Below are 25320 nucleotides of genomic sequence, written 5' to 3'. Positions count from 1 at the left end.
CACGCTTCTGTCTGCCTCCCCAGGCTTTCCTGTGAAATCTCAGTGGAAGCACCACGCCCCCATAGCCCCTGCATTCTGCGTGGTGGAACCAGTGTCATGTGGATGCCAGCAGGAGCTCTGCTCACCCGCCTCGCAGTTATGGCTTGGGCTATGCCTGGGCCCATGGGAACCACGGCCAAAGCAACAGAGCACTTTTCCAGAGAGTGGGGACCCCGCGGAGCTGTTCCCTGAAATCACTCTCCCCCACATTCTCGGCCAGCCACTGGAGAGGCAGATTTCTGAGGTGCCCTTGGGCCCCGACGGGCAGCTGGGACCTCTCTCTGCCCACAGCAATCCCCTTAGCAGTTACCGCAACACCCTAACAGGTGTCTTACGCACTCTCTCCTGGGCCAGGCTCTGAATTTTCCAAGCCTCCCATCCTGCTTCCCTTTGCCCAAGTCTGAGAAAAGCAGTTCCAAGTAACCAAGCAGCAGCCTGAAGGATTTACCACGAAGAAACTTCTGCTAATTTTTCATCCTTTTTTTTTTTTTTTAAGATTTATTTATGTGAAAGTCAGAGTTATGGAGGGAGAGGGGGAGAGAGGGAGAGATCTTCCATCCTGTGTTTCATTCCCCAGATCCCAGATGGTCACAAAGGCCAGGGCTGGGCCAGGCCAAAGCCAGGAGTTTCATCCTGGTCTCCTGTGTGGGTGGCAGGGACCCAAACACTTAGGCCATCTTCCACTACTTCTCCCAGTCCATTAGCAGGAAACTGGATTGGAACTGGAGCAGTCAGAACACAAACCAGTGCCCATATGGGATGCTGGGTTTGCAGGCAGTGGCTTCACCCACCACGCCACAGTGCCAGCCCTGATATTCACCATTCTTAAACAATTTGGAGCCAAGTTCCCTGCGACGGTATGCTTTGCTGCACTTTCAACAGCATTCCAGTAACTCTGAAGGTCTTGTTACCTTCTAAGCGCTCACCAGGATCACGCATAAGTCCCCACTGACACGGTATTCTAGGCTTTTCTGTGCCTACCCTTGGAAGCTCTTCCAGCTACCCAGTTGCCCCGCTCTCAGCACAGCGTCTCCCCGCAGTGCGCTGCGTGCTGCTGTAACAGAACACCTGAGTCTGGTACTTTATTTAGGTCACAGGCGTGGAGACTCAAGAGCATGGTGCCAGCATGTTTGGTTCTGGAGAGGGCCCGTGGCAGACAGGATCACCACGGCAAGAGTGTGTGCAGAAGTGAGGAGGGGCTCGGGGGAGGCGTCTGGCTCCCTTGGACAACCCATGCTCACGAGGACTGACCTAGTCTCATGAGACCTGAGTAAATTCTGCCATGAGGCAGTGCCCTCAGTAAAGACAGACAAGACCTCACACAAATGTGGGACTGGTTTTAAACAAGGGTGCAGAGACCATTTGTCAGGGAATGAGTTTGTGCCCCTCCCCCACACCACATGAAGCTCTAACGTCCAACATGATGTATTTGGAGACAGGAAATGAAGCTATAAGGGCGGGGCCTAACCCACTAGGGCTGGTGCCTTCCTAAGAGGAAGATACCAGAGCCCTCTCCCCAACATGAGGGAGGACCTGGGGCAACAGCTGGCCCTGGCAGCCCAGGGAGAGTCCTCGGGGAACCAGACACGCTGGACCGTAGGCCTCAGAACCACGAGCCTCCCAGTCTGGTGTTCTGTGTGGCCGCCCATGCTGACTACCGCACAGTTCAACTGGGAAAGAGAAGTCTACTTAATGAGTGTTGCTGGGAACACTGGGTTTACTCACACAGCATAAATCTGGACCGAGGCGCTGGCAGCTGCTGACTTACACCACACAGAAATTAGTTCAGAGTAAAGACCAACAGGTAAGACATCAACTCAGATGAAAAGACAGCACGCAGCTCCCTCACCTGGGATTTTAGAAATGGTTTTTCACATATGACACCAAAGATGCAGGCAACAACACAGAAGCTGGAGCTCCCCGGGGACACGGTCACGGGAATGAGACCACAAGCGGGAGAAAGCACTGGAAAATCAAGTAGCTGATAGGGGCCTAACACCCAAAACACAGAACAAAAACCCCTGCAATTCAACGATACAAAACACAGAAACCAATTTAAAAATAGGCAAAGAGGGGCCAGCGCTGTGGCGTAGCTGGATAAAGCCCTGGCCTGCAGCACCAGCATCCTATATGGGCACCGGTTCAAGTCCTGGCTGCTCCATTTCCAATCCAGCTCTCTGCTGTGGCCTGGGAAAGCAGTGGAGGATGGCCCAAGTGCTTGTGCCCTGCACCCACATGGGAGACCCAGAGGAAGCTCCTGGATCCCGGTTTTGAAATGGCTCAGCTCCAGCCATTGTGGCCATCTGGGGAGTGAACCAGCAGATAGAAGACCTCTCTCTCCATCTGTAACTCTGCCTCTCAAATAAATAAGCAAATATAATAAAGGACCCAAACACATACAGTGCGTGTACACTAATGTTCAAGCCAACATTATTCACAATCGTGCAAAGGCAGAGACACCCAACTGCCCAACAATCAAGAACACACGGTCCTCAGAGTGGAATATTATTTAGCCATAAAAAGAATGGAGTTTGATTCAGGCTCCATTACTAGAGGAACGAAGCCAGACACGCAGAACGTGTATTACAGATCACACTCAGTTGGGGTTCCTGGGAAAGGGAAACTCAGAACCAGCAACTGGAAGGGGAGGAGGTACTGCGTACTAGGTCCCGAGCTTGTGACTGGGAGAAGAAAACAATTGCGGGAGCAGTGGCAGCTACATTTGCACTGTGAGTGTACTTAGTGCTCTACGCCACACTGGTTACAGTGGTCAATTTTGTTATATAGATTTTTCCCACAACAAAAAAGGCATTTTCAACTCTGTGAACCAAGTTTGAGTGATGTAGTGTCAATTTTTGCTTAGAAACTGTAGAAATATGCCGGTATTGGAGTTCTCTGTAGCTTGAATTTCTTGCACTGAGGAAACGGCACAGATGTTAGGAGTACAGTGGCTCTCCAGCGGGGCGCATGGTACAGGGGTTAAACCACCCTTGTGATGCCGCATCCCATATCAGAGTGCCCGTGTGAGTCCCAGTTACTCTGCCTCCATCCTAGCTCCCTGCTAATACACCAGAGAACCAGACGATGGCTCAAGCATCTGAGTCCCTGCCCATGTGGGAGACCTGGATGGAGCTTCTGGCTCCTGGCATCAGCCTAGTGCAGCCCCAGCTGCTGCAGCCATGTGGGGAGTGAACCAGTAGATGGAAGGTCTCATTCTCACTCTCCCTCTTGCTCTGTCACTCTGCCTTTCAGGTAATAAATAAATCTTGGGAGCCAGCACTGTGGTGTAGCAGGTAAAGCTGCTGCCTGCAGTGCCTGCATCCCATATGGGCACTGGTTCGGGTCCCGGCTGCTCCTCTTCCGATCCAGCTCCCTGCTGTGGCCTGGGAAAGCAGTGGAAGATGGCACCCACATGGGAGACCAGAGAAGCTCCTGGCTCCTGGCTTTGGATCGTCCCAGCTCCGGCTGTTGCAGCCGACTAGTGAACCAGTGGATGGAAAACCTCTCTCTCTCTCTCTCTCTCTGCCTCTCCTTCTCTCTCTGTGTAACTCTTTCAATTAAATAAATAAATAAATCTTTAAAAATAAATACATCTTTTAGAAATATTCCCCAGTGTGTCTAAAACAAAACATTAACTCAGCAGCAAAGAATCTTTTTTTTTTTTTTAAATCTGATTTTTTTTTTTTTTTGACAGGCAGAGTGGACAGTGAGAGAGAGAGACAGAGAGAGAGAAAGGTCTTCCTTTGCCGTTGGTTCACCCTCCAATGGCCGCCGCTGCAGCCGGCGCACCGCACTGATCCGATGGCAGGAGCCAGGATCCAGGTGCTTTTCCTGGTCTCCCATGGGGTGCAGGGCCCAAGCACCTGGGCCATCCTCCACTGCACTCCCGGGCCACAGCAGAGAGCTGGCCTGGAAGAGGGGCAACCGGGACAGAATCCGGCGCCCCGACCGGGACTAGAACCCGGTGTGCTGGCGCCGCTAGGCGGAGGATTAGCCTATTGAACAAATCTGATTTTTTAAAAATTTCACTTAGGTATTGGAAAGCCAGAGTTACAGAGAGAGACAGGGACAGAGAGCCAGAGATCTTCCATCCTCTGGATCGGAAGTGGAGCAGCCAAGACTCGAGCCCACACTCCTCTGGGATGCCCACGTTGTGGGTGGCAGCTAATGTGCTGTGCCAGTGCCAGCCCCAGAATCTTGGTAGGTGGAGACTAAAAGAGCCTCTTTTCTGCTTGCTTTCCCCTCGCAGCTTTTCTAAAGTGAACATGCACTGCTCTTGAGTTAAGAGTTTTGTTTAACTGGAAGACACGCCCTTTGGCCCTGTGGCATGGGGAAGTCCTTCCTGAGGTGGGTCCTCTGGTGCTGGCACATGTTGGAGCTGTGCCGGAAGGCCTTCCCACACTCGCCACACTTGTAGGGCTTCTCCCCCGTGTGGATCCTCCGGTGCTGGATGAGGTACGTGCTCTGGCTGAAGGCCTTCTTGCACTCACCGCACTCGTAGGGCTTCTCCCCGTGGTGCGACCGCTGGTGGTGAATGAGTCTGGAGCTGTTGTGGAAGGCCTTCCCACACTCACACCGGTAGGGCTTCTCCCCGGTGTGGATCCTCCGGTGCTGGATGAGGTGTGTGCTCTGGCTGAAGACTTTGCCGCAGTCATTGCATTCGTAGGGCTTCTCTCCCGTGTGGCTTCGCTGATGTTCAACAAGCTTGGTTTTTTGAATGAAGGCTTTCTCACATTCGTTGCATTTATAGGGTTTCTCTCCAGTGTGAATTCTCTGATGCTGGATAAGGTTGGAACTCTGGGTGAAGCCTTTGCCACATTCCTTACACTCAAACGGCTTCTCTCCAGTGTGAGTCCGGCGATGTCGAATGAGAATGGAGCCGTCACTGAAGGCTTTCCCACAGTCGTTGCATTTATAGGGTTTCTCCCCAGTGTGGATTCTCTGGTGATAGATAAGGGAAGAGTAGGCGCTGAAGTGCTTCCCGCACTCGCCACACTTGTAGGGCTTCTCCCCAGTGTGAATCCTCTGGTGCTTCATGAGGTTGGGCCTCTGGTTGAACGTCTTCCCACACTCCTCGCAGCGATAGGGGACCTCGCCTGAGTGCATCCTGCGGTGGGTGATGAACTCACAGCTCTGGCTGAAGGCCTTCCCGCACTCGCCGCACTTGTAGGGCTTCTCGTCGCTGTGCAGCCGCTGGTGCTTGGCGAGGTTGGCGCTGTACCGGAAGGCCTTCCCACAGCAGCCGCAGCAGTGCAGCCTCCTCCCGCCGGGCAGTCCCTGATCTTGAACAAGCACGCAAGCACCGATGGCTTCCCCAGGGGCCCGAGCTGTACTTGGTTTCTTTGACCTATGTACACGCTTATGGTTATTGAGGTATGACCTCTGTTCAAAACTCTGCTCACATACGTCACACTGATGAGGTCTCTGACCAAGGACAGGGCTCGCACCCAATGCGAGGCTCTCCCCAGATTCCCGGCTATGCTCCTTGTCGGGCAGTGTGACCGGCATGGGGCCTCTCTGACCCACTGGTCTGTCCAGGTCCTGCTCCATCTCTCTGGCATGGTCATGGGCCCCTCCTGGCTCCCGTCCTCGTGGAGTGAGTCCATCCAGTTCTTTCCTGTTAAACGTCTCTCCTGAAGTCAGCTCCTTATACGCAGCCCTGGCCCCACGAGCTGCAACAACAAGCAGAAAGCTAGCAGTCATTGGTCAGGCACTGGGAGGGAGGCAGAGAGGCTGCTGACCAGCTGGGTCATCTCCAAAAGTACCAGGAGCGGTGGAGAGCAGAAAGCCTACAGCTCAGAGACTGAAGGACCTCCCCAAGGGCCACAGTCACGTGGCAGTGCCAGAGCCAGACCAGCCCCCTTTCACACTCTCCCTGGCCGCCTGTGTGGGACTACAGGACACCTGTCCTTGCTACGCCAAAGGGACAGAAGTCACAGACTTCACAGCTCATGGGAAACAGAACAGGGCAGGATCCGGGGCCGGCGCTGTGGCGCAGTGGCTTAAAGCGCTGGCCTGAAGCAGCGGCATCCCATATGGGCGCCGGTTCTTGTCCTGGCTGCTCCTCTTCCGATCCAGCTCTCTGCTGTGGCCTGGGAAAGCATTAGAAGATGGCCCAAGTCCTTGGGCCCCTGCACCCACATGGGAGACCTGGAAGAAGCTCCTGGCTCCTGGCTTCGGATCAGCGCAGCTCCAGCCATTGTGGCCATCTGGGGAGTGAACCAGTGGATGGAAGACCTCTCTCTCTCTCTCTCTCTCTCTCTCTCTTTCTCCTTCTCTCTCTGTGTAACTCTGACTTTCAAATAAATAAAATAAATCTTTAAAATAAATAAATAAATAAATCTTTTTTAAAAAAGGAAGGACCCCAAAATTCACAGAGGACATCTGACAGACAAAGCACCTGAGCCAGGTGAGTCTAAGCCCACCCCACAATCCACGGCAGGAAAACCAGGAGGACCGGCAGTGTGGGCTGGCGCTGAGCAGCGTCTGACGACCCCTCTCTCAGCTGGGCAGCCCACCCACCAGAGGCTTCTCTGTGTGTCAGGGGAGCAAGCACAACACTGACAGCAGTTCCTGCCCAACCTGACTGGAGATGCCACGTGGCCATCACAAGCAGAAGCAAAAATGAACTATGCTGTATTAGCGTGATAGGGCACTGGCAGCAACACAGACTGGACGGTGTCCAGTAAACAGTGACAACACTCACCAAAGACGCACTGGTGGGGCTGGAGCTGTGGCACACACAGCAAGTTAAGCTGCTGTCTATGATGTCTGCATCCCATGTGGATGCCAGTTCAAGTCCCAGGTACTCCACTTCCAATCTAGCTCCCTACCAACACACCTGAGAAAGCAGCTGATGATGGTCCAAGTGCTTGGAGCTCCTGGTTCCGGGATGTGGCATGGCCCAGACCCTGCTATTGCAGCCACGAGTGGATGGAAGATCTCTCTCGCTCTATCTTTCCTTCTCTAATTCTGCCTTTCAAATAAAAAAAATAAATCTTTTGTTTCTTTATTTGAAAGGCAGAGTTACAGACAGAGTAAGGGAGAGACAGAGAGAGAGGTCTTCCATCCTCTGGTTCACTCCCCAAACGGCTGCAATGGCCAGAGCTGGGCCAATCCGAAGCCAGAATCCAGGAGCTTCTTCCTGGTCCCCCAAGCAGGTACAAGGGCCCAAGCACTCAAGCCATCTTCCACTGCCTTCCCAGGTGCATTAGCAGGGAGCTGGACTGGAAATAGAACCGGCATCCCTATGGGATGCCAGCGCCGCAAGAGGATACTTAACCCACGATGCCACAGCGCCGGTCCCAACAAATAAATTTTTAAAACAAAGCAAAACAGATGCCTTGTTGGGGTGGGCATTAAGAAGCAGGTTAAGCCACTGCTTGTGATGCATGCATCCCACATCAGAGCGCCAGGTTCTCCACTTCCAATCCAGCTTTCCTGGGAGCAGCAGACGATGGCTCAAACGCTCGGACCTTGCTCACCCCATGAGAGAGACACAGATGGAGCTCAGGCTCTGGGCTTAGGCCTGGCCCAGCTCGGATGTTGCAGGCATTCGGGGAGTGAACCAGCAGACGGATGGCCTCTGTCCCTATCTCTGTCACCCTGCCTAGCAAGTAAATGAAAATAAATAAAACATAAAAGAGATGCCGTGCAAGAGTCCAGACAGACCACCCAAAGGGCCAAGCAACCAGAAAGACCCCATGGGCAGCAGGAAAGCAACCGAAGGGCCTAGGACTTGTGGGGAGCTGGACATCATCTATATCGCGATCAGGAGGATTTTTTTTGTAAAATTTCTCTAAGCTGTATAGAAAAGAAAAATTCCGATATTCTGAGCCAGAAGACCCTCTCTAGGACCTCACGAGAAACACGCAGGAAGATGACCGTCAGCACTGCCTCAGCTGAGAGAGCGACTGTGACCCACAGGCCCACATCTCTCTTCTCTGCCTGCAGCTGGCACCAACTCAGCCTTCTCGGAACTGGCTGTGTGCAACACTCCTGGGCATTCTCCTCTGTGACACCGCCCCACCCCACCTTCCCAGACCTCCCCTCTGAGCTGCCCGGGGCTTCAGCAGAGGCCACTCTCAGGCCTCCTGTACTCAAGTCTCGGGTCAGTAACCAAACACTGCTCAAGGGCTGGTGGGGGAGGGGGACAGTTCCACTCACACACTGAGCCGCTGGCTCCCGGGCGCTTCTGCCCCACAGAGCCCCGCAGGTCCAGGACCCATGGCACGTCTCCTCGCTCCAGCTGCGAGATCAGCCCAGGCTTGGGACCTGCAGGACCTGTTCCTGGAAGGAGACAGGGCCGGAGGATGGCATCAAGGACGCAAGGCTGCACTGAGAGCTATCTTGCTCTGGGGCTGCAGGGGAGAGGAAGGTGGTGTAGGAACCCCGGATGCCCTCTGCAGGGGCTGAGGTTGGGCTAGGGGTGGTCACAAGGATGGGGGCTGACTCGGGGGGCGGGGGCGTCCCTGCACCTCACACCCTCTCCTCTTCAGAGACCAGGTCTGCTCGGGCACATGTCTCTGAGCCCAGGGATGAGGCCCCCAGCCCAGTTCCTGCTGAGCCGTCAGTCCCCAGAGGTATTCCAGGAGCCGGGTCCCAGTGGTGGGCCTTACCCAGTGAGATCAGGTTCTTGTAGGTCTCCAGCATCACATCCCGGTACAGGCCCCTCTGAGCAGGGCCCAGACAGCCCCACTCCTCCTGGGAAAGGAGGACAGCCACATCCTCAAAGGTCACCTCTGCCTGGAACAACAGGTGCCTACTAGTCCCAGAGGAGCCGGAGTGGCCACAGCGGGCAGTGGCAGGGGCATGCAGGGTCACCCTCCTCTGGTGTCAGGGTTTGCCCCGCAAAGCCCCAGGTGGAGTCCCTGGAAAATCAGAAAGGCAGATACTCACCTGGGGCGGGGCAGATGGGAACAGGGCCGCCATCCCCCGGGGCAGCGGGCGAGAGCCTTCGCTCGGTGCTGAGGGAGGAGGGAGGGGCACAGCCTTCGTTTGGTGCTGAGGGAAGAGGGAGGGGCACAGAGAGGCCTCGTCAGGTCCCGTCCTGCAATCTCAGGGCCCTTGGTGCTGCACAAACGGCCCAGCCTGCCACCCCTGCAACGGCCGAGGGCCCTGGCCATCGCGACTCGCGCCACTGGCCTCCCACCTAGGGCTGCCCTCCCCAGCCCCGGCCCCACTGCCCACCTTGTGGACAGGCAACCTGCCAGTCATCTATTAACCCTCCACCCGGTACCCCGTGTTGTCTCATTCAGCAGGTAGATGACGAGACTCTTTTTTTTTTTTTTTTTTGACAGGCAGAGTGGATAGTGAGAGAGACAGAAAGGAAGGTCTTCCTTTTGCCGTTGGTTCACACTCCAATGGCCGCAACGGCTGGCGTGCTGCGGCCGGCGCACCGCGCTGATCCAAAGGCAGGAGCCAGGTACTTCTCCTGGTCTCCCATGGGGTGCAGGGCCCAAGCACTTGGGCCATCCTCCACTGCACTCCCGGGCCACAGCAGAGAGCTGGCCTGGAAGAGGAGCCACCGGGACAGAATCCAGCGCCCCGACCGGGACTAGAACCCGGTGTGCCAGAGCCGCTAGGTGGAGGATTAGCCTATTGAGCCAAGGCGCCGGCCGAGACTCATTTTCATGGAAGAGCAAAGATAAAATGTTAGGTGCTAAGAAATAAAAAGAGGCTTTGGGGCTGGTGCTGTGGCACAGCGGGTTAAAATGCTGACATCCCATATGGGCAGTGGTTCAAGTCCTGGCTGCACCACTTCCTATCTAGCTCCCTGCTATGGCCTGGGAAAGCAGTAGAAGATGGCCCAAGTGGTTGGGCCCCTGCACCCACGTGGGAGACCTGGAAAAAGCTCCTGGCTCCTGGCTTCAGATCGGCTCAGCTCTGGCCGTTGCAGCCATTTGGGGAGTGAACCAGTGAATGGAGGACCTCTGTGTGTGTGTGTGTGTGTATCTACCTCTCTCTGTAACTGTCTTTCAAATAAATAAAATAAATCTTAAAAAAAAAGAAAAAGAAAAAGAAAAGCAGGTTTCCTAGGGACAGGCACTGTGAAGCTGAGGGTGAAGCCATCGCTCGGGACACCCAAATCTCTGACCAGAGCGCCAGGCACTTTCAACCCAGTTTCCTGTTGATGTACCAGGGAAGGCAGTGGATGATAGCACAACTACTTGGGCCCCTGCTACCCATGTTGGGGTGCACATGCAGCTCCTGGCTCCTGGCTCCTGGCTTCAGCCTGGCCCAGCCCCAGCTGCTGTAGACATTTGGGGAATGAACCAGCACATGAAAGTGTGTGTGTGTGCCTCCCTCTCTCTGCCTTTCAATAAATAATAAATTTTTTAAAACACACACAATGGGGGCTGGCACTGTGGTATAGCAGATAAAGCCGCCGCCTGCAGTGCCAGCATCCCATATGGGTGCCAGTTTGAGTCCTGGCTGCTCCACTGCCCATCCAGCTTTCTGCTATGTCCTGGGAAAGCAGTGGAAGATGGCTCAAGTCATTGGGCCCCTGCACTCGTGTGGGAAATCAGGAAGAAGCTCCTGGTTCCTGGTTTCACATCAGCTCAGCTCTATCTGGGAAGTGAATCAGCAAATGGAAGATCTCTCCTCCCTCTCTCTCTCTCTGCCTCTGCCTCTGCCTCTCTGTAACAGCCTTCAAATAAATAAATAAAATCTTAGAAAAGAAAAATAATACACACAATAGGAGCAGGCATTTGGCACAACTATTAAGCTGCTGCTTGGGACTTTGCATCCTAATCCAGGGTGCCTGGGTTCCAGTCTCAGCTCACTTCCAATTCCAGCTTCCTTGCTAATGCAGACCCTGGGAGGCAGCAGGTGATGGCCCACGGACTAGATACTCTGCCTCCTGTGGGAGACCTAGATTAAGTTCTGGGCTTGTGGCTTCAACCCGGCCCAGACCTGGCAACTGTAAGCACCTGAGGAGTGATCAAGCACATGGGAAGTCTCTGTCCTTCTGTCTCATGTCTCTCTGTCTTTCAAATAAAAGTGAAAAAAAAATCCACACAATAGAAGACAAAGAGCAAAGACAATGCACAGAATATAAAAATCACAAGACTAATAGAAACAAACCCAAACAGATGAGTAATGGTAATAAATGAGTTGAACTCACCCACCAGGTATGCACGACTCTGTGGTAAGATGCACACGATACACTTATCTGTCCTAAAACCAAACAGCATAGAAAAGCTGAATATAGAAAAGACAGATGAGGCAAATGCTAATAAAAACAAAGCTGTGTGGTACATACCTCTTCTGAACCTTGAATGTTTTTAATTGAAGTATGAAATTTACAGAGAAAAGTCAGCAAGCCCTGAGAACACAACTCAATAGATGATCAACTGCACACACCTTGGAAACAGCACATGTGCACACACACACACACACACATATACACACGGACACGCATACACACATACGCATATATAACATACATTCACACACATGTACACACATACAGACACAAGCATACACATATATAAAATACACAGTGCAGGTCGGCGCCGCGGCTCACTAGGCTAATCCTCCACCTGCGGCGCCGGCACCCTGGGTTCTAGTCCCAGTTGGGGCGCTGGTTCTGTCCCGGTTGCTCCTCTTCCAGTCCAGCTCTCTGCTGTGGCCCAGGAGTGCAGTGAAGGATGGGCCAAGTCCTTGGGCCCCTGCACCCGCATGGGAGACCAGGAGGAGGCACCTGGCTCCTGGCTTCGGATCAGCGCAGTGCGCTGGCTGTGGCGGCCATTTGTGGGGTGAACCAACGGAAGGAAGACCTTTCTCTCTGTCTCTCTCTCTCTAACTCTGCCTGTCAAAAAAAAATACACAGTGCATACATACACAGGTACACACGTGCATGCACACATACATGCATGCATATACACGCACCCACACATATAACACTGCACAATACACATGTACACACATACCCATATACACATGCCCACTTATATAACATGCACATTGCACACTGCACATGTACACACATACACGCATATACACATACATGCTGCACACATGCACACTTATACACATATATAACATACAAGCTGCACATACACACAAATATACATATAGAAGATACATGCTGCATACACATATATACACACTCACAGATGTAATGCACACCTATGCATATACTCAAATATGTAACATACACACTGCACACATATATACTACACACATATGTAACACACACCCACATATGTAACATGCATGCTGCACACATACACATGTATGCATACATATAACACACTGTACATATGCACATGTGATATGTATGCTGCACATGTATCCACATATTACACACATACACAAACATACACACATATGCACTACATACATACACAACACACACTCACACACATACACAGATGGAAACAGGTGGAAATGGATCCAAAGAAGGCACCTAAAGAAAATGTGCAGCTTTAATGTGCTTATGTTACGAGAGAAGGAAATATGTGACCTAAACATTAAGTGGAAACCAAGTAGAGAATAAGTAATTCAAGGGGGAAAAGAGCATAAAGAAAATACAATTTAAAGAAACAAAAACTTGCTGGCCAGCGCCACGGTTCACTAGGCTAAATCCTCCGCCTACGGTGCCAGCACCCTGGGTTCTAGTCCCGGTTGCTCCTCTCTGCTGTGGCCCAAGAAGGCAGTGGAGGATGGCCCAAGTCCTTGGGCCCTGCACCCCATGGGAGACCAGGATAAGTACCTGGCTCCTGCCATCAGATCAGCGCAGTGCACTGGCCGCAGCGCACCAGCCGCAGCGGCCATTGAGGGGTGAACCAATGGAAAGGAAGACCTTTCTCTCTGTCTCTCTCTCTCACTGTCCACTCTGCCTGTTAAAAAAAAATTTTTTTTTTTAATCTCCACAATGGTTCTTTAAAATGCTAATGAGGAATGGCTCTGGCTCAGTGGTTAAGACAAAGGTTGGGACACCCACAGCCCCTACCAGAGGGTCTGGGTTCCCTGGCTCTGCTTCTGATCCCAGCTTCCTGCTCACGTGCACCCTAGGAGGCAGCAGGTGATGGCTCACGGACTGTGGGAGACCTGGATGGAGCTCTAGGTTCCTGACTTCAGCCTATCCCAGTTCCAGCTGTTGCAAGCAACTGGGGAGTGAACTAGCAGATTTTCAAATAAATTATTTTAAATAATGTTTTTAATTTAAAAGAAAATGTTAATGATAAAATATACATATGGGGGCATGTGTCTGGCACAGCAGTTAAGATGCCACGTGAGGGGCCGGCGCTGTGGTGTAGCGGGTAAAGCCATCACCTGCAGCGCTGGCATCCCATATGGGCACCAGTTCGAATCCCAGCTGCTCCACTTCTGATCCAGCTCTCTGCTGTGGCCTGGGAAAGCAGTAGAAGATGGCCCAAGTCCTGGGCCCCTGCACCCGCGTGGGAGACCCAGAGGAAGTTCCTGGCTTCTGGCTTCTGATCAGCACAGCACCGGCCGTAGTGGCCAATTGGGGAGAGAACCAGCAGATGGGAGACCTCTCTCTCTCTTTGTCTCTCTGTGTAACTCTGACTTTCAAATAAATAAATAAATCTTAAAAAAAGAGAGAATGATAAAGTGAACTGTATAGAAAATTCAAGAGTATCAATTCATTGTCAAAATGAGCTCAACAGCATTGCACGTATAAGGTCAACACAGACTAATCAATATCAATTCCATAGACTAGAAATCAACAAGCAAAAGCCACATTTACAACAGCTACAAAAATTACATAGTAACTAAGAAAAAGTCTAACAAAAAATAACCCAGGGACTGGCACGGTGCTGTAGTGGGTTAAGCCGCTGGCTGTGATGCCGGCATCCCATGCAGGCACCAGTCCAAGTCCCGCTGCTCCACTTCCGACCAGCTCCCTGCTGTGGCCTGGGAAAGCAGTGGGGGATGCCCAAGTGCGTGGGCCTCTGCCCCCGTGTGGGAGACCCTGATGGAGCTCCAAGCTCCTGGCTTCAGCCTGGCTCAGCGCTGGCTGTTGCTGCCATTTGGGGAATGAACCAGTGGATGGAAAATTTCTCTCTTCTGCTCTGTAACTCTTTCAAAGAAAGTAAATAAATCTTTAAAAAAATATAAATAACTGATATGTCAGACCAAACTATAAACTTCAATGAAGGATCTTAAAAAGACCTATGGAGAAACATATTTATAAATAGAGGGACTACACATCATAAAGATATCAGTGTTCCCCAAATTAACCTATTCTGGGTAATTAGAATAAAAATTACAGGACATGTGAAACCTGACCAAAATGACTTTAAAATATCATATGAAAAGGGGCCGGCACCATGGCGCAGTAGCTTAATCCTCTGCCTGCAGCACCGGCATCCCATATGGATGCTGGTTCACGCCCTTTCTGCTCCACTTCTGATCCAGCTCCCTGCTATGGCCCGGGAAGGCAGTGGAGGATGGCCCAAGTCCTTGGGCCCCTGCACCTGCATGGGAGACCCGGAATAAGCACCTGGCTCCTGGCTTCGGATTGGCACAGTTCCAGCCGTTGCGGGCATTTGGGGAGTGAACCAGCGGAGGGAAAACCTTTCTCTCTGCCTCTCCCTCTCATTGTAACTCTACCTCTCAAGTAAATAAATAAAATCTTTTTAAAAAAAAATCATATGAAAAAATAATGACCCAGAGGACGGGTGTTTGGCACTAGTTAAAAAGCCACTTGGGACACCCGAGTCCCTGACTGGAGTGCCTGGTCTGGGTCCTGATCCAGCTTCCTGCTAGTGTGCACTGGGCGTGGGAGGCAGCAGGTGATGACTCAAGAACCTGGGCTGTTGCCACCAACAGGGGAGCTGGATGAAGTTTTGGCTGGCCCAGCCCTGGCTGCTACAGGCATTTCAGAAGTAAACCAAAGCATAGATCTGTTTCTCTTTGTCCGTCAGATAAGGTGAAAAGAAGTAATAAAAATAAGTAATAACAAGAGGCAGGCCTTTAGCCCAGCAGCTAAGACACCAGTAAAGATGCCCACATACTACAGAGTATTTGGGTTTGACACTCCACATAGCTCCAGCTTTCTGTTCATACAGACCCTAGGAGGCAGTGGCAATGACCCAAGTAATTGGAGTCCTGTCCTCACGTGGACCTGGAATGCATGCCCAGGTCCAGGCTTCCGCTCACTCCAGTCCCAGGCTGTTGCAGGCATCTGAAGACAGGATCAGCACATGGGCTCTCTCTCCCTCTCCCTTTCTCCCTGTGTGTGTGTGTGTGTCTGCCCCTCAAATAAACAAGAAAAAAAGAATGATCTGATTAACCAGGGCAACACCAAAACAGGAACAAGGGAGGCAGGATGTGCCCTACCAGATATCAAGACCTAGGCTCCGGAAACGAAAAGTGAAGTGCAGCGGCCAGCGCTGTGGCACAGCAGGTGAAGCCCTGGCCTGTGGCACGGGCATCTCATATGGGCACCAGTGTGAGCCCAGCTGCTCCACTTCCGATCCAGCTCCCTGCTAATGCACCTGGGAAAGCAGTGGAAAATGGCCCCTGCACCCACCTGGGAGACCTGGAAAAAGCTCCAGGCTCCTGGCCTGTTGTGACCATTTGGGGAGTGAACCAGCAGATGGAAGACCTCTCTCTCGCTCTCTCTCTCTCTCTGCCTCTCAAATAAATAAATAAATCTTAAAAAAAAAAAAAAAAAAAGTGAAGTGCCAGCATGGGAAAACGGATGATGGAAGACGCACAGACAAATCAGAGTCAGTGGCAGTGAAGAGGAGGCACAGTGTTCACACAGGTTTCCAAGGGAAGCAAAACTAGAGCCATGATTTCCATGGCACTGCACTGAAAATCATATTTCAGGGAGGCTGGAGACCTAAATGTTCAAACAAAACAAAAAGTCTAATACAAGGAAAGAATGACTCCGGCCCCCTGCAAAAAGCCTCAGATACCAGAAAATTAAAAGTGACAGAATGAGAGATTTTACAGACATATGTAACAAAAGATAAATATGCAGAATATAAAAAGAATCTTAAAAAGAAAAAAGCCACTCAAAAATAAAAATGCAGGGGCCAGTGCTGTGGCATAGTGGGTAAAGCCGCCACCTGCAGTGCTGACATCCCAAAGAGGTGCCGGTTTGAGTCCCAGCTGCTCCACTTCAATCCAGCTCTCTGCTGTGGCCTGGGAAAGCAGTAGTCCTTGGGCCCCTGCACCTGTGTGAGAGACCAGGAAGAGGCTCCTGGCCCCAGACTGGTGCAGCTCCAGCCGTTGTGGCCATCTGGGGAGTGAACCAGCTGGTCGAAGACCTCTCTCTCTGCCTCTGCCTCTCTGTTAACTCATCCTTTCAAATAAACAAATATATTTTTTTAAATTTATTTGAAAGGCAGAGCTACAGAGAGGCAAAGACAAAGAGATAGGTCTTCCATCTGCTGGTTCACTCCCCAGATAGCTGCAATGGCCAGAGCTGTGCAAATCCAAAGCCTGAAGCCAGGAGCCTCCTCCAGGTTTCCCACACAGGTGCAGGAGCCCAAGGACCATCTACTACTGCTTTCCCAGGCCATAACAGAGATCTGGATCGGAAGTGGAGCAGCTGGGACTCAAACCGGCGCCCATACGGGATGCTGCCGCTGCAGGTGGCGGCTTTACCCACTCCGCCATAGCACCAGCCCCCACATAAATCTTTAAAAAAATAAAGAATGCAAATTTTGGCCTGGTAAATCACAAATAAAGATATCAAACATCTGAAGAGTTTCGGTATCATTAAGAATTAAAGAAATGAAAAGTAAAACATGTAAGACATGTTGAAAACATGAGGAAACATGGAGATTTCAGAGTGCAAGACAGAGGCCGGCACTCTGGCACAGGCTAAGCCTCTCCCACATGGGTGCAGGTTCAGTCCTGGCTGCACCACTTCCAATCCAGCTCCCTGCTAATGCACCTGGGAGGGCAGTGGAGGATGGTGCAAGGGCCCAAGCAGAAGACACTCCAGGCTCCTGGCTTCAGCCTGGCGCAGCCCTGCCCGTTGTGGCCATTTGGAAAGTGAACCAGCAGATGGAAACCCTCTCTCTCTATTTCTGCCTTTCCAATAAATAAATCTTAAAAAACAAACAAACAAAAAAGCGCCCCCGATAAACGGGTGCAGTCACCTGGGAAACCTATCAGGAACTCAGTTCTAAGCAGGTGTCACAGAAATTCTCGCTCCTGCACCCATGCCCAGCTCTACCTAAGAAAAAGCCCTGGGGCTGGCGTGGGACAGCGGGTGGCACCAGCACCAGTATCAGAGTGGCAGTTTGAGTCCCGGCTGCTCTGGTTCCGATACAGCTTCTGGCTAATGTGCCTGAGAAGCAGCAGGAGACAGCCAAAGGACGTGGGTTCAAGACCCAGACGGAGTTCCTCGCTTCTGGCTTCGGCCTGGTCCAGACCTGGTTATTGCAACCATTGGAGAACGAGCCAGCGGACTGCTTGACTGCCTGTCTCTACCTCTCTGTCGCCTTGACTGTACTAAACCTTCAACAAGAAAAACGACTCAACGTCCATCAGAGGGCTGGGCAAGGCCACCGCAGTGAAGGAACGAGCGACATCAACGCCGTCCTCAGGTACAGAGCATCCCGTGGATGAGAAAATGGCCCAACACCCACGCATGACGCGTGGAAGCGAGATGAGCCCAAGGGAGGCTGTCAGGAAGCAACAGGACGGAGTGATTTCACTTCAACAACGCTTTATTTCTTAAAAGTGCAAAACGAGAACTGGCAATCCCAGTCGCTGATGTTCATGTCTGTACTTTCTTTTAAAATTTACTCATTTTCTTAAAATACGTATCGAAAAGCACAAGATGATGGGGCAAATAAGCAGGCTTCAGACCTTGAAGAGGAGCGAAGTCTTGGAAGGCCGGTGAAGAGCAGGGCCCAGCGCCCGGCGACGCCGACAGCGGGAGCGGGGAGCCGGGGGCCGCGGCGGGCACGGGCGCGGAGCTGCTCGGGGAGAATGCGGCCGGCCCACGACCCTGGGGACGGGGGGCCCGGCGGGCCCAGGGCGGAGAATGCGGCCGGTCCACGACCCTAGGGGCTACGGATCGCAGGCGCCGCAGTCCCCCGCGCCCCGGCCGCTCCCACACTCGCCGCAGCGGCGCCCACCGCAGGCCCGGCCAGCCAATCAGAGCCGAGCCGGAACTGACGCCAGGCCGCGCGCCCCAGCCGCTCTAGGAAGCGGGCTGCGCGTCTCGGTTGCCCCATCGAGCGGCCGTCCGAGGCCACTACGCCGAGGCTCCGTCCGGACTGGGTGACCCGCTCCACGGGTCACAATCCCGGGAACCCTGAGAACTCCCTCTCCGGTGAGCCAGGAAGGCACGAAGGTCGGGCAGCAGGAACACCTCTCAGGGCCAAGAGGTTACTGGCCAGTTTGTGAGTGTTCAGCCCACTACCTCCAACACCTGACCACTGCAAATGCAGCGCAGTGTCCAAGCTAGAGAAGGGCCCTTGGATTCCTACACAGCTCCGGAACCCACCTTGCCTGGGAGCAGCCTTCTGTCGCTTCCCAACAACCTGGTTGCAGCAGGGAGCCCAGCCACAGGTGAGCCCACACCGCGAGGACTTGACACCACCCCCACCCCCAGAATCTCCTGCCATCCACCCACCTCAGGCCACCCCGCACAGCTACCTACAGGCCCTGCTCAGGTTGAGGCTAAGGTTAGGGCCTGCTTGTTGTGCTACCTGACGTCTACCCGCCTTCCCTCCCACGGTCAGCCAATTGGGAGTCACTTCACTGATAGTGCAGATCTGGGGCCTCTGTTCCCCGCAGGCTTCGCTGCCGGTCAGGATCACGTGCCAGCCAGCGCCTGTGCCTCCAGTTCTAGGCAGAGGCCAGCTCTCAGGTGATCTGACACCCACAGTACATGCACCTGAAGAACCCATCTCTGAGGGGCAGTGCTGTGGCATAGCAGGCTAAGCCCCAACCTGTGGCAGTGCCAGATCAAGTCCCTGGTGCTCCACTTCCGATCCAGCTCTCCACTGACTTGGGAAGGCAGTGGAAGATGGCCCAAGTGCTCGGGCCCCTGCACCTATGTGAGACCTGAAGCAGATCCTGGCTCCCAACCAGCACGGCTCCAGGCACTGCAGCCATTGGGGTGTGGAAGACCTTTCTCTCAGCTCTCCCTCTCAAACAAAATCTTACAGTGTTATCTTTAAAAAAAAAAAATCTGTGTTCAGCAAAAGGGCCAGCAATCCCATTATGCACAGGATTGGGACCTGGACACCCAGAATCACATCACCATCAGCTTGGATGTCAAGAATGGCCCAGCAGTGACCCCTCACTCAGTACCACCATGGGATGCAGTCCTGTGCAATGTCAGCTTCAGCCTGCTCCTAAAGGCTCATAGGTGAGATGATCGAGTGGATGGTGGCACCAGGCCAAACCCTCCTGAGCAGGACCCCAACCCCAAGCTCTCTGAGCAAGTCAGGAACCACTGCTAGCTTGTCACCTGCGGGAGCCCCCACCACCTGAGGGCAGTGTGCTTTCAGCCGTGATCCAGGGACACATGCCTGGATGCCACACAAGGCACCAGACTCAGGACTGCACACACTACAGATCACAGGTCCAGCGTGCTGGGTCCCTTGTGTCGGGAGGAAGCCCCGGCCCAGGGCACTCTCCCTTCGAAGCTTCCAGGGGTCTACTCCAGCTTCCTTATCTGTGAACCCAGAGGCTCCAGAAGCCTTCCCTCTCACAGCAGAGGTGCACAGCCAGGTGGTAGAAGGGCAAACTTTATTGAGCCCGTCACCCCTAGTTCTCTTTCTCCTGTACAGTCTTGGTTCCACGGAGGCGCCCTGTCCTGCGGGCAGCGATGAGACCCACTTTGCGACCAGCAGGGGCATCCCTGCGGATAGTAGAGGGTTTGCCTATATGCTGGTGGTTGCCACCTCCAAAAGGATGTTCCACAGGCTGCAGGCAGAAGACAGTGTTAGCACAGGTGGCTGCACCTGGGGGGCCGCACAAACCACCACCCAGCGCCTCCCACTGTGGGCACCCCCCAGAAAGGACTGTCCACCCCCACCCAACCTTATTTCTGGGTTACTTACATTCATGGCCACACCCCGCACACGTGGCCAGCAGTTCCTCTTTGCCTTATATTTGTGGTAGGCACGGCCAGCCTTCAAAATGGGCTTGTCAATGCGGCCACCTCCAGCCACCACACCTGTTGGGGAAACCGGGCACTTCAGGGGTGTTATCACACGCTTCCCAGCACCACAGGGCCCAAGTCACTGAGAGCATCCCCCCGGCTGAGCCCTGCCAGTGCTCGCGCCCCACCCCAGCCCTGTGCTAACCCCTCTCAGCACACACATACCAGTAAGGACCTATAGCACTGCCAAAGCAAAGGCCCCACCCCCCAGCTCCAGGAGCTCCTTGCACCTTCTGAGTTCTTAGGGGAGCCAAGGCCCTCACCCACACCACCTAGGACACGAACTGATCTAAAGTCTGCAGAGGGGTCACAGCAGGTAAAGTTGCCACATGTTATGCCGGCATCCCATATGGACACCAGTTTGAGTCCCAGCTGCTCTTCTTCCAATCCAGCTCCCTGCAAACGTGCCTGGGAAAGCAACAAAGGATGGCCCTAGTGCTTGGGCCCCTGTGCCCACATGGGAAACCCGGAAGCTCCTAGCTTCCAACTGGCCCAGCTCCAGCCATTGCAGCCACTTGGGGAGCAAACCTGTGGATGGAAGATCTTTCTCCAACTCTACCTTTCAAATAAAAAGTTTTAAAGGAAAAAAACGAAGCAGGGCCGGCGCCACGGCTCACTAGACTAATCCTCCGCCTAGTGGCTCCGGCACACCGGGTTCTAGTCCCAGTCGGGGCGCCGGATTCTGTCCCGGTTGCCCCTCTTCCAGGCCAGCTCTCTGCTGTGGCCAGGGAGTGCAGTGGAGGATGGCCCAAGTGCTTGGGCCCTGCACCCCATGGGAGACCAGGAGAAGCACCTGGCTCCTGCCTTCGTATCAGCGCAGTGCGCCGGCCGCAGCGACCATTGGAGGGTGAACCAACAGAAAAGGAAGACCTTTCTGTCTCTCTCACTGTCCACTGTCAAAAAAAAAAAAAAAAAAAAAGGCAAAACCGTTTCAGAGAAGGGGCCAGCACTGCAGTGCAGCACGTGAAGCCGCCACTCGCGACACCAGCATAGCATGAGTGCAGGTTCCAGCCTGGACTCCAGTTCCAATCGCGCTCCCTGCCATGTGCCTGGGAAAGCAGAAGATGCTCCTACCAGACGTGGGAGACCCCTGGCTGCAGCCTGGCCCAGCAGACGTAGATCTGTCTGTGCCCCCTGCTCTGTAATTCTACCTTTCAAATAAATTGTTCATTTTACAAGCACCTGCGCAGGCCTGAGTGTTGCCAAACAATGAACAAACCTGGACTCATGCTTTTTCACTCATTAAGCGTCTTCAACTAAGTCAGAACCCTGACCTTGTCACCATTATCTTCCCAGAAAAAAAATAACTGTTAGACCCTGGAATGGAGTCACACAACCATCTACCAAGTTCTAGGTAACTTGGTCCCAACCTCAGTCAACCCACGTGGGCGATGAAACAGACGCTGTCCCGCCCACCGCACAGCGGTGGCCACCTGGCAGTCGGGCTGCGGGCTCAGCTGCACTCACCGACCACAGCTCTGTTGGCAGAAGAGATGACTTTCTTGGAGCCCGAGGGCAGCTTCACGCGGGTCTTCTTGGTCTCGGGGTTGTGGGAGATGACGGTGGCGTAGTTCCCGGACGCCCGGGCCAACTTGCCTCGGTCCCCAGGCTTCTCCTCCAGACAGCACACGATCGTCCCCTCGGGCATGGTGCCCACGGGGAGGACATTGCCGATGTTGAGCTGGGCTGCACGGGAGCGGGTGCCCGGCGTCAGCGCAGCCCCGGGCAGCGCGCCCGCGCCCGCGCCGTCCCCAGGGAGGGCTCACCCTTCTTGCCGCAGTACACGAACTGGCCCGTGTGGATGCCCTCGGCCGCGATGAACAGCTCCGTCCGCTTCTTAAACCGGTACGGGTCCCGGAAGACCACCTTGGCCAGGGGCGCGCCGCGCCCCGGGTCGTGGATGATGTCCTGCGGGCCGGAGCGGCGTGAGTGCGGAGTGCGGGCAGGGCGCCCCGCGCCCCCCGGCCGGCCGGCCCTCCTACCTTCACGATACCCTTGATGTAGCCGTGCCGCTCGGCGAAGTCCACGGCGCGCAGGCGAGCGGCGCCCTTGCGGTGCTTCACGTGCGCGCGGAACACGGAGCCCGCGCCCTTCCTCTGCCCACGGATCACACGGCCCATGGTGACGCGGCTGCGGGAGTTTCAAAGTCAGTGCCCAGCCGGCCCGGCACCCCCCACCCCGGCCTCAGGACCCCTGCCCCCGCGCCCGGGCACGCCAGCGCGTTCTCAGGAGACGCGGCCGGGACCCCGGGAGGGCCCCCAAGGGACAGATGGCGGCGGATGGCGACCGGGCCTGACCACCTCACACACCCTACCTTTCCACAGGCGCGGCCGAAAGAGGAAGCTCGCCGCCGCGCACCGCCTTATCTTCCGGGGCGGAGCCAGGGCCGCAACAGCTTCCGGGCGCGGTGCACACTGGGACTTGAAGTCCCTCCTGGTCTCCGCGCCGGCGCACTAGGGAGGCCTACCAGGCTGTGCGTGCGTGTGGACGCTCGGCCCGGCGCTGTGGAGGCGGCGCCCGGCGGGTCCGGGGCTCCAGGCTTACCGGGGGAGGGTCCTCGGCGTAAGGTGGGGGAGCTGGAGGCCGACACGGGAACGCCGTGGTTTCCTAGCGGGAAGACGGGTACAGACGTCCACCTCCCGCCAGGACGGCTGCTCCTAGAGCGTGTCCACGCGTGGGTCGGCCCTGCGGGCCGGGAGGTCCTGGTCTCCGGGGGCGGAGGGGTAACAGGGGTCACGGTTAGGATGCGGGGACCCCTGGAGAAGCGGGCGGCGTCTTCCCGCTCCCACCCCCGCACCTCCCCTCCGCGGCTCGCAGCAGGTGAAGCGGGGGCGCTGGGCGAGGAGGACGCGGGGCGGTCAGGGGTGCACGTGGAGAGGGTCGGGAAGGGCAGGCCCGCCCGGCCCTGCCTGCTGCGTGCGCTGATGTGCGGGGCGCCTGGTGTGTGAGGGGGAGGGCAGCTCCTGCAGTCAGGTAGGACCCTCCGTGGGCGGAGACAAAGATGACACCACGAGGGGAAAGGGTACCGTGTGGCCACCTGCTGAGGTCCCCTGCCCCCACCAAGGCGTCACCACGCCCCCGCCCTGATTAACCTCAGGCTCATCACAGTGATTGCGACCTCCCCCAAAATCGCCACGACAGATCTGAACAGGCCCCTAATCCCAGCAAGCTTCCGTCTTCTCCATGGGACGCCCCTCCCCACCCCGGGGATACCGCTGCCCACCGTTGCAGCGTCAAGGTACAGCTGTGGGGCCTGTACTTCCACTTAGAATAAGGCTTGCTTGCTTGCTTAATAAAAACTTAACTCCAGTGTGTCCCAGCACCAAGAACCTGGACACCCATTTTCTGGTAACACATGAGGCCCTGCGGAGAGGCGGCAGGGGAGGGGCGGGGACTGAAGGTCCTCCAGGCAGGACTGCGTCAGCCCTGGGCAGGGGTGTATGGGACTGAGGAGGTGGCAGGCTGGCACACAGGCTGGGAGGAGCCCAAGACGGTCCCGTGGGACCCTGGGATGAGGGTGCCCTGGCGGTAACTGCTAAGGCCCTAGGTGCAGCCTTCTGCAAGACTAGCCAGATGGAGCGGAGCCCTGGCCACACCCCACCCACGAGACCCCAGCTCAGCTCTGTGCTGCCAATGTTGACGTCAACCTGAGGCCCTGGGCCACCTAGGGACGGCAGCCACTCGGGATGGGGGTCTCCTCGCCTCTGCCGCCAGGATCAGACGCCTCACAGGGGCTCCTGCTTTGTGCTGGTGGCCTGGGCACACCGTCTGCAGTCACCTTCTCCCTGCCTGTTAGAATTTACTTTTGGATTATTCGTGTCTTCCCTTTTAAAGACGCTCTTGAAAATCTTCACGTGCGTCACCAGCATCAGGTACCCTCCTGCGGGCGGCGGTGGCAGTCACAGGGCCCTGCGGTGTGCCCCGCAGTGGTGTGGGGTTAGGGGCAACCCCTGCCTGGCACTGGTGCAAGTCCTTCTCCAGTGCCCGTGGTCAGCCCGGCAGGCCAGGCCTGCCTAACTCAGCGTCTCCTAACTCTGAAGCTGTCCAACTTTTACAGTTTCCTTGGGGCTGATGCTGTGGCGAAGTAGGTTCATCCTCGGCCTGCAGTGCCGCCATCCCATATGGATGCCGGTTCTAATCCCGGTGGCTTCTCTTCCGATCCAGCTCTCTGCTGTGGCCTGGGAAAGCAGTGGAGGATGGCCCAAGTGCTTGGGCCCCTGCACCCGCATGGGAGACCCAGAGGAAGGCCCAGCTCCGGCCATTGTGGCCATCTGAGGAGTGAACCAGCAGATGGAGAACCTCACTCTGGGTCTCTACCTCTCAAATAAATACAAATCTTACAATTTTTTTTTAAGTTTTATTTCAAAGAGAAAGAGGGACACACAGAGAGAGAGAGGTCTTCTGTCTGCTGGTTCACTCCCCAAATGCACGCAGCAGCCAGGGCTGTAGGAGCTTGGAACTCCACCCAGGACCCCAAGGACGACCTCCCAGGCCTGGGTCAGGAATGTAGAGGAGCCAGGACTTGCTTTCAGGAAGCAGCTGCGAGGGCTGAGGCTCCCGTCCCTGCCCCACCACGTGGTTTCACTGCTGCAGAGTTGCCACTCGGGGGTCTTTCCAGCCATTTCACAAGCCCACACCAAGCACTGCTGTGGACCAGGCTCTCCCCGTGCCCCGGGGGGGGGGGGGGCAGAGTGTTGAGGACAACCGGAAAGCAAGGGGTGGGAATAAGGAGCTCCCTGGATGGGCGGGGAGGCAGCAGTGAGTGGTGTGGTGATGGCTCCTCCTCCCCCATATCCTGGATCTGGAGAGCTCTACCTGAGGGGGAGGGGCCTCAGTCTGGGCTCCTCCGGTGCTCCTTGTCCTTCTAAGGGCCCCACCCCCAGCAGCACCCTGGGATGGCAACCCCAGGTGAGTGAGTGCCCCTCAGCCTGCCTGCTGCCCCCAAGGACTGCCTAGCACCTGGCTCCACCGCTCAGCCCTGAGCACCTCGGAGAGCCCCAGATGCGCCTGTATCCCACAGTGGCCTCACCTGCCAACTGTTTCCTGCGGTTGTGTCCCTGAGCTCCTAGGATCACGGGCTTGCAGCCTGGTGTGAGTGGTCAGTCGCTCTCTCCAGACACTGCCTCCAGCTGGTGTTGGGAGCTGAGAGCCAAGGCACAAGA

At 55.0% G+C, this 25320-nt stretch overlaps 2 protein-coding genes across 3 annotated transcripts; both read right to left on the bottom strand.

The window, feature by feature from the left end:
* Positions 1-517: 517 nt before the first annotated feature.
* ZNF34 (zinc finger protein 34) lies at positions 518-18167 on the bottom strand. Of its 2 annotated transcripts, XM_008251911.5 has the most exons (6): positions 17848-18167; positions 11168-11220; positions 8938-9042; positions 8658-8784; positions 8206-8328; positions 518-5711 (listed from the first exon to the last, which is right to left on the bottom strand). In XM_008251911.5, the coding sequence occupies exons 3-6, from the start codon at positions 8968-8970 to the stop codon at positions 4321-4323; spliced, it is 1674 nt and encodes a 557-aa protein (XP_008250133.3). In that variant the 5' UTR covers positions 8971-9042; positions 11168-11220; positions 17848-18167; the 3' UTR covers positions 518-4320. The 2 variants fall into 2 exon arrangements, with proteins under 2 accessions (XP_008250133.3, XP_051685498.3); XM_051829538.3 differs by lacking the exon at positions 11168-11220 and having other exon boundaries at positions 17848-18034.
* Positions 18168-19726: 1559 nt separating this feature from the next.
* RPL8 (ribosomal protein L8) lies at positions 19727-22514 on the bottom strand. The gene is made up of 6 exons (XM_002723469.6): positions 22473-22514; positions 22141-22288; positions 21925-22066; positions 21626-21844; positions 20058-20173; positions 19727-19920 (listed from the first exon to the last, which is right to left on the bottom strand). The coding sequence occupies exons 2-6, from the start codon at positions 22276-22278 to the stop codon at positions 19762-19764; spliced, it is 774 nt and encodes a 257-aa protein (XP_002723515.1). The 5' UTR covers positions 22279-22288; positions 22473-22514; the 3' UTR covers positions 19727-19761.
* Between the last annotated feature and the right edge of the window lie 2806 nt (positions 22515-25320).

This window comes from Oryctolagus cuniculus, chromosome 6 (assembly GCF_051225735.1).
Source record: "Oryctolagus cuniculus isolate XC-2025 breed Fujian yellow rabbit chromosome 6, ASM5122573v1, whole genome shotgun sequence".
Classification (NCBI taxonomy): domain Eukaryota; kingdom Metazoa; phylum Chordata; class Mammalia; order Lagomorpha; family Leporidae; genus Oryctolagus; species Oryctolagus cuniculus.
Note: the sequence above shows the minus strand (reverse complement) of the source record. Positions and strands in the feature narration are given on the sequence as shown.

Coding starts and splice junctions, on each gene's coding strand:
- ZNF34 (XM_008251911.5), bottom strand. CDS start 8,970: ATGGCGGCCCTGTTCCCATCTGCCCCGCCCCAG. Junction 8,785..8,937: donor TCCCATCTGCCCCGCCCCAG/GTGAGTATCTGC, acceptor CTGTTGTTCCAG/GCAGAGGTGACCTTTGAGGA. Junction 8,329..8,657: donor CAAGAACCTGATCTCACTGG/GTAAGGCCCACC, acceptor GTCTCCTTCCAG/GAACAGGTCCTGCAGGTCCC.
- RPL8 (XM_002723469.6), bottom strand. CDS start 22,278: ATGGGCCGTGTGATCCGTGGGCAGAGGAAGGGCGCGGGCTCCGTGTTC. Junction 21,845..21,924: donor CGTGTACTGCGGCAAGAAGG/GTGAGCCCTCCC, acceptor GCTCCCGTGCAG/CCCAGCTCAACATCGGCAAT. Junction 20,174..21,625: donor TGCCAACAGAGCTGTGGTCG/GTGAGTGCAGCT, acceptor TTTCCCCAACAG/GTGTGGTGGCTGGAGGTGGC.